We start from the raw sequence: 11,167 nt of genomic DNA on the forward strand, positions 1-11,167 counted from the left end.
CAAAATTGGCCACTTTAGGAAATATTTCTAGTCTGCTGGGGCCTCCATTGGTGTCATGTACTGCCCCTCTTCCCTCAGATGGAATTAGGTCATTCCCAAGTTCAAATAGTTAATATTTCTGCATGTCTGCGTGTGCTTGTACACTTGTACACAGACATGTGAATATACAGTACAAGTGTGTAGCTTACATTGCATGTTTATAATATCAAGTTCTTTGCCTTTCTCTAATGCTGTCTTTCTCTGGTTTATCGTCCCCCGGCGATGGGAGCCCACATTCCAGGGCTGGCCATTAGCAATGTGGGGGCCAAGGCAGGGTCAGAGGGGATCAAATGCCGGGATTGTTCTTCATGCACAACACGCCTTTTCTCTACTAGCTGTGCAGCACCGCAGTTCCAAACAGTCCCTCATTCCTCCAAACTGAATTCACTAATAGGCTGCATCTGTGTCTGCCAGCATTTGCACAGGGGCACAGATATTATTTTGGATCATGCATGCGTGAGAATGTCGTCAGTGGACAATGGATTTGCTGAACCCGCTCTTGCCGATTTGTTGGATATTAACACAGGAAGTGCTGCTGTGCTCTTAAAAAAGAGGCGGTAAGTTTTAAGGCACAACGGTGCACTTAATAGAGTTTGGTTTTAGAGGGTCCTGTTCTGTTTTTGCGGTATGGACAAAAAAGATTTTGCACCATGAGGAAGGTAGTTTCTAGTTTTCAAAGTTTAAGTGCATCTCCCAAGTTGTGGGAACGATCCTCAAAGTAATATGTGAAGTGAAATGGCAATTGTGATGGTGGAATTGTTGTTTGGACTTGTTTTTGAAAGTGGCCTTTCAGCCCTGCTTGATTAATGGCCTCATAAGTTTGGCTGTCTTTCTCTGTGTGGCTCTGGTGTTCATCAGAGCTGGGTTGGGACCTATATATTACTGTCGCCTCTTTACCATCTCCTGTTACTTTTCTCCTTCTGTCGCACACAGAAAAGACCAACTCATGTGGGTTAACTACAAAAGCAGTTGGCTGAACCAAGTCATCCCAACACATCAGTCATATAACAAAGTGACTTCATATGAAACAGTTTCTTCTTGGTAATTATTTATAGTAGTGGAGTCCAGGACTCAATGCCAATCCAACTTTTGCTGGAGTCACTCACTCACTTTTTTACCTTCTCTTTTATCAGTCCTCTTGGATAGAGACTTGTTATTACACCATATTCTCTGAGGTTAATACTCTTGAGCACCACCCAGAACAAATGGAAAGTCACAGGAATCACAACTGCAGCCAGAATTGTGTGGTTCAGTGGAGGAGTTGTCAGGGAGGACTGGGCTGTGGGACAGTAGAGTTATGGAATTTGAGCACCTCTTTCTGCAGTTTCAGTTCAAACTAATTGCAGTACTTCAGCTTTGGTCTGCTCTGCTGACCTGACAGAAAACCTCTGAAAGTGGTGAGGTGATGCTAAAGGGAGAAATGCCTGACAGAACTGACTTGCATGATGCTACATTGATTAATGCTGTTTCCTTTTCCATATGGGAAATAATTAAGGTTTTGTAAACACACGATTCCCTGCAGGAATTGAAAGGTCATCATGCTGTTTTGGTGATGTGGTTCCATCAAGGATTTGGGGACAGTGTCCGATCTGCTCTGCTCCAATGAAACCACAGTTATTAACATCATCCCTACTGCATGTCAGCAGCCTCTGAGCCTTGCTTGTGGTCTAGACTCAACAACAGAGAAAGCGGTTTCTTGCTTGTTAGATTTAGAGTTGCAAGAGATGACTGCATTTTATTAGACACAGAGCTAAGCCCTGCAGGTCTGCTCTGTCCTGTATTGTGCGATTGTGTGTTCTTCCGCAAGCGATAGTTAACCATGCCAATGGTAGCGTGTCATCAGAGAGGTGGTGTTGCTGTGGAAACCAGTGCCAAACAAAAACAAATTAAAGTTGTTTAAGTTCCATGATTATAAGGGTAGTTTCTGCCAAACAGTCTTCATGCGAAAGCTCATCTCATCACCATCATTACCTCAAGACCATAGCACACAGCTTGGGGTGTTTCTGTGTGTATGTGTGTAGCGCAAATAAGGCTTTTGGTGTGTGAGTGATGAAACTGTTAATGACTTCATTAATCTGTCTCTTTTCACCCCACTGCCACTGTGCAGAGAGTTTAAATGCAGTGGCCATCAACCCCCAAAAAAAGAGAGGATGGTGACGCCTGTAATATATGACCATTGTCTTTTGTTTTCCTTCGGAGTGAATGGCTTCTGAGGCAGTATAACACCAAATAAAGCATTTACTGTAACACTGATTCATTGTGTCATGCAGTTATATCCATTTTTTATTGCTGTGTCATCTGGTTCATTATTTCAGTGCGGGGTTTTTTTCTGTTTACTGTGAATATGGGCTTGACACAATGCAGTGTGCTGCCATCCTTCCTCCAGTCCTCCATTTCTCACATCACTAACTTTGGCTCCATCCTAAACAATGCTGTGACCTGTTGCATTTATAACAGCATCCTTAAAAGTATATTTGTCAAAGTGTGGTTTATTTAATCCATTTATTTGTTCTTACCATTTTTTATATTAAAATTCAGTTAAAAACCAAAGCCATTCATTCCTGTTACAGCTTCTTTCGTGAATCATTACACTGACCTGGAAAGAAGATCTTCCCTCCCTTTACCCATTTCTTTTTACATAGGATTTTGTCTAACATAGTGTTTGATTGTCTGTTCCTTTTTATTATATCATCCCTCCCTACTCTCTCCCACCAGTCTCGTGAACAGTCAGACGATGAGCAATCGGAGGACTCAGTGAAGTTTAAGCGGCTTCATAAATTGGTTAACTCGACACGCCGGGTCAGGAAAAAACTCATCAAGGTGGAAGAGGTCAAGAAACATGGCTCTGAAGGTTGGTGACTCTTAAATGATGAATTCCTGTGGTTATCTTAGAGTTCAAATTTGTTTATAACAATCAACTGATGTTTGCGTGTCATATTTTTTTAGGCACATGAAGGTCATGGTTTTAGGCATCCTACTTGCACTGTATCCAAATTTTAATACTGCTTGTGTTACTTGCAAAAATTGAATGTTGAAAAATCAGTTTTAAGCACTAAATTGAGCTTTTGATCCTCACTAAAATGAAATAAAATTTAATAGTGCATTGTTTCCATCTCAAGTTGTATTTCCATTTGAAGGTTATTAGAAATGAATAAGTAGTGTTAGAAGCAAAGCTTTTTTCCCCCAAAGTACTGTACATATTATATTCTCATCTGTCATGAGTTTTGCCTGATAGTCAGACCTTAAGAATGTGTTTTGAAATGTTTTGCTGTCTAGCTGTGGTCTGGAAAACCACAGATGGGTCATGAGACTGTACAGAATCTCATCTCTAAATCCTAAGTAACAACCTTTCTGATGTTTCTGTCTTTTACTTTAGATTTTCTGAATCTGGAAGCAGCTCCCACCTGTGAGGACAACACAGCTCTGTATACAGGGGTCCTAAAGAAGCCCCCTTTACCCAAGGAGGCCTCTCTGCCCTCCCTCACCCAGGATCAACTCTCTCTGGATGGAGACACAGACAGTCTGACCACCTCCCCTTCCTCCAGCAGCCTGGACACCTGGTCCGGACACAAGCTGGTCAAAACCTTCAATAAGTCTTCCAGTACCCACGGTCTCATCCGGCCCCCCAGGAGAACACCGGTTGGTTCCGGGGGCTTAGGAGGCTCCATCTCCGGCATTGGAGGTAGTGGCTCTTCCTTCTCAGAATTGGATGGCTGTGGATTGGATGACGAGGGAAAATTGTCACGGCCCACAACCAACAGCGAGATGCGGAAGGCCCTCAGCTCCATCTCCCATGGGGTAAGTAACAACGAGGCCCTCTACGCCTTCTATGGCCTCACCAAACCTCGTCCTAAACCGCACACCCAGTCCCGCCTCCTGATCTCCCTGGATGATGGTCCACAAGGCAGCCCCAAACCCCAAACTGCCAACCGACACCATGGCAGCTGGGCGCACCGGAAGCCTGACCCTAACTATGCTTACTCTACCAAGCACCTACTGTACCAGCGCTCGCGCAATGCCAAGGCCCCTGTCTCCCCCCTTTCTGTCACTCCCTCCTCCCCTGCTCGCTGTGATGTAGCCAAATCAAAGGGTTTTGGAAGTGGGGGAGGGAGCTGGGTGTTCCCCTCTCGCAGGCTGCGTGGTCGAACAGCAGTCAGTGAGCTGAACATCACCTATGTTGTTGAACGGAGCCTGTACGGTCACCTCAACTGGGCCCAGCTGGTCCGCCCAGTCACCCTCAGCCGCGCTGAGCGCCGCTGTCTATTGGAGGAGGACCGCGAGGCAGACAGGAAGTGGGCTGCCAGTGTGGACCGCTGCACCAAGCGTGTGCTCTTGCGCATCCAGCAGAAGTCTGTGAGTTTGGTCCATGAAGTTAAATCGACCGCCTCGTGTGAGCAGGACTCGGTGTACTTCAAAGTTGCAGAATAGCTCAGGGGTTATAGTGGAAAGTGTAGCAAACAAACACATGCAAAAGAGACATAACAGGTCAATTGTCTTAAACTCATTAATTTAATATAGCCTGTTTGGGGGGAAAATGTCCATATTGAAGTATTGTTGCCGTGCATGTATTGAAAACAGCACAAATTGGCATATCTATCACAGACCTACTGTGTGAATGCCCTTGGAGGATTATCATCATCTTTGACCTTTAAGTGAATGCCTTTGGCTTTAAACCTTTTTTATTTCAAGTGAATATGAAATTATTATGGAAAGTGCAGTGCCCCATTTTGGAGGTTTTATAACTGCCTTTTATAAATGTCAGGTCCCTGGAGAACACACACACACAGTCACACTAATCCCTGTGGGCAGAGGAGATGTTATACAAGCTTGAAGCTGCTTGTCCTTAGAAGCTGCACAGCACTTAGCCTCAAAGACATACTAAGTGAATGACTGAAGTTTCTTTACACTTATCAGCTTTCAAAGTGATCATGTATGGCTGAGTATAGCAACAGAAAAGTGGAAACAACTAGTGCTTAATTACTTGTAGCACAGTAAATGGAAAAGGCCAACTTTGTAATGTTAAGCAGTATGAAGAGGTTTGATTGTCTTGCAGTCGCCTTAACCGTTGTAGCCTGTGTGTATCAACAGAAGTAGTGACACATATCTAGGTGGTGATATAGAAGAGCTATCTTGCAGCTTTGAGGGAACCTGAATCCTATCGTGTTCTAGTGAAATCACTGGAGATCGTTCTCATCCAAAAATTCTCTGAATCCACTTTTTCTGTTTTTGCTTTTCATGTCCTTTTTTTGGCCCGTGCCTCTATGGTTGCAGATGTTTTTTTGTTTGTTTGTATATTTCTTTCCTCGTTATTATCTTCAAAAGACTTTTGTTTTCTGGGTGCATGTTCATTTCATCGAACATTGACATCACAGTTTTTTGTTTGGACGTCTCTTGAAACATATTTGTTCTCCAAACTGCTTTTCCTAGGAAGGGGACTGCAGCTGTAAGTGGACTGCAGCTGTGGACATCTAATATAAAAACATTTCTCTTAATGTGCATTTTATTTTCACGTGGAGATTTTTGTTTTACCCAGGGTTTGTGAGATTATAATTGGGTCGCTTAAAAGTTTTTGGAGCCAAAGATAAATGTCTTCAATTGTCCCACTTGAACTTGAGCATTTTTGGCAAATGCTTTACTTGCATGTCTGTCTTTATGTTTGTTTGTGACCTATTGCGGAGCTTGAGGAAGATTTAGAAACTCTTTTTCCTTGTATGACATGGTTCCCATGTGTGTCTTCCCCTTATCTTGCTCCTAACCTCTAAAGTCAAGAAAAATCTTTACATCACCTTGTAGCAGAAGTCATTTGCTCGCTCTGAAAATGTTTGAGTAACATATTGTCAGTCCTAAGCAATTGGCCTATATGTTGAGTTTTTTCATGCTAAGCTCAGTCTTGCATTTATCATAACTAACCACAAGACAAATTGCATCAGGCTAAAATGCAATAAACATGCATTCACTTTGGCCACATCCAGAACGGCTTTATTTAGTTCAGTATTTTCTCCAGGGATTTGGGTTTTTAGAGCACATGACCAACTTGTTGATGCCAACTGTGTCTCTCCACAGACAGTGTAACAGCTAGAGCCTTGCAGCAACTTGCAGTTTTAAAGAGGAGCTTGTATAACAATTTGTGTTACATCATGTCTGTTGGCTGTCCACAGTCCCATACGACATCATGCCCCCCACCCCCATAGTGTACAGTATATACAAACCATATACCCATGTACATGCGTCAAACAACTGCCTGTGCTGTGCTGAGCATGAATCGGTGTCAGTTGACCCTTAATGCCTGTGGACAGGGAGTTCCTTTAATGTGACCTCCTCATGTTCTTGTGTTTTGGCTCTCCCACAGAGAACATGCAGCTTTGGAGGCTTTGACCTGTCCAATCGTTCGCTCCATGTGGTCAACACAGGCTCCGAAGCCAACGTGAGTCCTGACAGTTTGTAAAATTCACAAGATGAACTCTCCTGCCATGCTAACTTACATTTTCTCCTCTTTTTTTCCTCTCATGTTTTTATAATCTTCCTGCTCTTTGTTTTCTGCTATTCAATCTCCCCCGATTTATCCCCGTCTTCTTTCATTCTTACCTGTCTGTCCGCTGTCCATCCTTTTTTTCAAATAACAGAATAAAGAACAGGAGCCTATATACAGAGAGGTGGTCAAATCCCCCACTACCTCCCGAATTTCACTGGGCAAGAAGGTGAAGTCGGTCAAGGAGACGATGAGGAAACGCATGTCGAAAAAGTATAGTAGCTCCTTGTCTGAGCAGGTTAGTCACAAGCACATTTGAACACACACAACACACAATGAACATTGTATGTCTTTCTTATTTCTGTGCAGTTGGGTTATGTGTGATCATAGTCGCACCTTAACTTTATTTAGAATGGAGCAGCTAACACGAGCGGTCTCACAAATCCACACATTGTGTTTAATCTTTAGCACAGCTGTAAAGAAATAAAAGATTCCCATGTTCTGCAAACATTTAGAGGAAGCTTTGCAGTGTGAGCCACAGATTCTGTCCACAGGCTGTGAGTGGGTGGGAGTATTTGTGTTAGTTACAAAATAAACACAGAGCACTTAAACACATACCCATGTGGATTATGCTCTCCCTGGGCCCAGTGTGTTGGGTGGAGTGTGTGCTTCATGCTGAGCTCATGCAGTGATGCAAGTCTCCCCCAGGCTAGTTCTTAGGAAATAAGACTGTGTAACGGCTGTTTCTTATGCTCTAGCCTAATTTTTCTGGGCATCCAGTACCTCTACCAGTTTTCTGTCCAGCTCTACAGTTGAATGTCACCTTACAGAACGCGTTATCGTTTCAGTTGAACATCTGTCCATTATGATGGACACTGTGACCCACATATCCTGGCAGGAGTCATGGAGCCATTGGTTGGGAAAGAGCAGAGAAAACTTAACTGCAAAGGCTCAACCATGGATATTTTATAGACCACATTGCCTCCTAGTGGATGTTTGTAATACTGGTTGCTGTTTGTTCATTATTCGTTTTTTATTTTATTATTTCAGAGGACATCTGAAAAGATCAAAATCAGAAGTTAAAATATGTTTTAGCTCCTGATCTTAAATGATTTATGCTAAATCATTTAAGTATTAAATAAAATTGTACCATAATTTAATGCAATTCCTTTTGAAATAAGTTGTTCTGACATTGGACTGTGAGGGCTAATAGAGCAGGCAGAAGAGAAAAGAGTTTTTATAATGTTTTATTGGTTTAATATTTTTGTTAATAGTGCTACCTCTTAATCACGTGTTCCCATCCCTCACATCTTTTCATCTCTTAACTGCACAACATTACCTTTGCGTCTTTCCACTGTGTCCTTTTGTTACCCATGTGCTCTCTCTCTCTCTCCCTGTCTTTCTATTTTGCAGTCCAGTCCGGATGGAGCCCCTGGTTCCCCTCAGTCCCCTCAGCCTGACACTGACTCTCTGGAAAAGCCAAAGCTTAAGGCTGGAGGTTCAGTGGAAAGTCTGCGTAGTTCGCTCAGCGGACAGAGTTCAATGAGTAAGACAAGAACCATTGTTTTAGAAAAGGCATACCAGCTTTTTAAGGCTGATATTTTTAAATGGGTTGTAGGTAGCACAGCATACCTTTTTATGTTTTTTGCTATTGTGAATATGAGAAAAGGTTTTAGAAAATAGCTTTTGCTCCTCCATAATTTCAAACCATTCTCTCTTGATTTCATTTTACACTTTGGCAGCCAATGGAGTGCATTAAGAATATTGTTCAGTAATGTAGTTCTAGGATGACAGTGCATCATCACACAGATCGGTGAAAAAGAAAAAAACTCTACTAAATGAGTGGTCTCTTCCAGGATGACAAAAGGCTAGTAACAAATGTAGTCATTTTCTAGCTTATATACATGATCACATACAGTATATGTCTTTGTGTATAGGTGGTCAGACAGTAAGCACCACCGACTCATCAGCCAGTAACAGAGAAAGTGTGAAGTCGGAGGATGGCGACGACGAGGAGCCACCTTACAGAGGACCGTTCTGTGGTCGTGCCAGAGTCCACACTGACTTCACCCCCAGTCCCTATGACTCCGACTCCCTTAAACTGAAGGTAAAACATACTTTGGCTATGATTATGCACAGTGACTTTGTAGTCACTTGTGTACACAGTCAGTTACCAAATCCTTATAACTCTGGGAGTCTCTACCACAGTGTTTATTTCTTTAATGAGAACTATGATGAAAAATATTTGTTGATGACCTGTTGTTCAGGATGAAAACAAAACTGAATAAAAAGTAAAATTTGATAAAGAGAACTATGACAAAATGTTTTATATTTTTCATCAACAAATAAAAAGTAAAGGATAATGTGAAAGACAGATGAATGAAGTAATTTAACAACCTGCCACGTTTGTGGAATTACAAACCGTAGGTACTGATCAATAAAACTGTTTCCTCCACCAGCCAAAATATCTCCTGTTCAGGAGCTGACTTAGCCGCTTAATGTGTTTAACTGCTGTTTTACATTCAGTAACATTCTGTCTCTGGCGTTAGCGTTTCCTGAAAGAAACAGGTTTATGAATCATATTCATCTACAATCCAGAGAATTACATACCTAAACTGCTGGGACACACTAGGAAAGTGCAGCAGCACACTAATGACAGGGTAGGATAATTTAACATGAAACGCTGTAGATATAGATGTAACAATGTTCCTTTCAGCCGGATTTCTTTTGTCTTGCTATCATTCAGTTCCAGAATTAATACGGGCGGTCAACCATAAATCATCTCTAAAGTTTCGCTGCAGAGATCACTGTTTTAATGTTATCTGACAATTTAGCATCACCTCTCAAGCTGAACCCCGTGAAGAGGATTTTAGTACAAATGTGAGCAAGTCCAACTTCTGCAGAGCAGAGGGACACTGTGAATAGAACACCATTTTCCACAAACCTCACAATAGATGGGAAAAACATGTAACTGTGGTAAAAAAAAATACGGTTTAAAAATTAACAAAAACTAGACACATTTATTTTGTCTCTATTGACTAAAATTTGACTAAAACTAATGTATTCTCGTCAAAAGACTAAAACTAAAACAAAGTCAAATTGAAATTAACACCGCTCTACCACCCACAATCGATTTTTCCTTTGAATTACATTTTGTGGATTTGATGACAGTTTTAACAAGCTGGCGTTAATATTTCTGAACAGCCAACAGGGACAAAGTGTAAAAGCCAGAGTTGGGAAATGTTGCCTGATTTCTTGTCTTTGTGATCCTTCAGCGAGGTGATGTGATTGACATTATCAGTAAGCCGCCCATGGGAACGTGGATGGGCTTGCTGAACAACAAAGTGGGCACCTTCAAGTTCATCTATGTGGATGTGCTAAGTGAAGAAGAGGAGAAACCCAAAAGGCCCACGAGGAGGAGGAGGAAGGGCCGACCACCCAAACCCAACTCTGTGGAGGAGCTGTTGGAGCGCATCAACCTCAAGGTGGAATGCTGTTGTGCTATATTTGGTATTGCCCTGCTCTGAGTACAAAATACAACATATTGGATTTACAGGATCACGTCAGTTCACAAGAACTCAATGGCAGTAAAATGAGTACAGTGTCACGGATTTTGTCTAATCCTTATAAAAATCAGTGTATTGTCAAAGAATCCCACCCATCTGGTACCTTCATAAGAGAAAACATCTTAAAAAGTCAATAAAAATGTTGTTTTAGTCAAATATCTAGAAAAAAATTGCAGACAAGCAGATATAAATACCACATAGGAAATTTCAGGCTGCACAGTTTAGAATGTTTGATCTGACATTGATGACCAAACATTACCACCCACATTCTTACAACCACACCCCAACAAATGCCTCTCATCTTTCATCAGAACCTACTCTTAGCTGCGAGCTTGGTATCATCTCCTCCCAAACAACGAAAGAGGCTTTGTGGATTGTCTGTTTTGTCACTGGCCAGCCTAAAGACTGAGTTACAGATTAAAGATCCAGAGCACATTATTAATGTTGCAAGGCAGAGTTAAGCTGCAAGCCTGGAGGTTACAAGTGCATTAGAGCAGTTAGTCACTTTAGTCACCACCAGATTCCTGGAGTGGGCGAGTTAGACTAAACACACTTTTTAAAGCGTTTCCAGTTTGCAGCCAGTGTGCCTTCTCTTTACCAGGTATTTTAATGACTCCTTCCTTTCTGTGGCCTGTTGATGATGAAACAGTAAAAATAAATTCTGGTCCCACAGTTATTTATCCAGGATAAATAAGCATCATTTGCATTTGGTTATAAGAGGGATTTTTTTTTTTATAGCAATATGTAAAGCACAGATTTTCCTGCTTCAGGGTGCAGCACTTATTTTCTGCAGTGGGTCTCAGATTTCTGTCTTTTCAAATCAAAATCAAATCAAATTTTATTTGTATAGCGCCAAATCACAACAAAAGTCATCTCAGGACACTTTACAAAGTAAGGTCTAGACCTTACTGTTATCACTATTATTACATAGGGAAAACCCAACAAATCCCCCTTGAGCAAGCACTTGGCGACAGTGGGGAGGAAAAACTCCCTTTAACGGAAGAAACCTCCGACAGACCCCGGCTCTTGGTGGGCGGCCTTCTGCCTCGACCGGTTGGGGTGAGTGGATAGAGGAGAGACAAAAGAAGAAAAG

At 42.0% G+C, this 11,167-nt stretch overlaps 1 protein-coding gene across 10 annotated transcripts in view; it reads left to right on the forward strand.

Moving 5' to 3' along the window:
* The window catches only part of sash1a (SAM and SH3 domain containing 1a), a 159,108-nt gene that overhangs the window by 135,269 nt on the left and 12,672 nt on the right, over positions 1-11,167 (forward strand). For 7 of the 10 annotated variants that reach the window (XM_020589787.1, XM_020589786.1, XM_020589793.1 and 4 more), the window contains 7 exons: positions 2,755-2,890; positions 3,416-4,392; positions 6,389-6,463; positions 6,663-6,806; positions 7,922-8,054; positions 8,446-8,615; positions 9,784-9,993. In XM_020589787.1, coding sequence (XP_020445443.1) covers positions 2,755-2,890; positions 3,416-4,392; positions 6,389-6,463; positions 6,663-6,806; positions 7,922-8,054; positions 8,446-8,615; positions 9,784-9,993 — 1,845 coding nt within the window. The remainder of the gene's footprint in view (positions 1-2,754; positions 2,891-3,415; positions 4,393-6,388; positions 6,464-6,662; positions 6,807-7,921; positions 8,055-8,445; positions 8,616-9,783; positions 9,994-11,167) is intronic. The other 3 variants (XM_020589790.1, XM_020589794.1, XM_020589795.1) reach the window with 2 other exon arrangements.

This window comes from Monopterus albus, unplaced genomic scaffold, assembly GCF_001952655.1.
Source record: "Monopterus albus unplaced genomic scaffold, M_albus_1.0 scaffold9.1, whole genome shotgun sequence".
In the NCBI taxonomy this organism is placed as follows: Eukaryota; Metazoa; Chordata; class Actinopteri; order Synbranchiformes; family Synbranchidae; genus Monopterus; species Monopterus albus.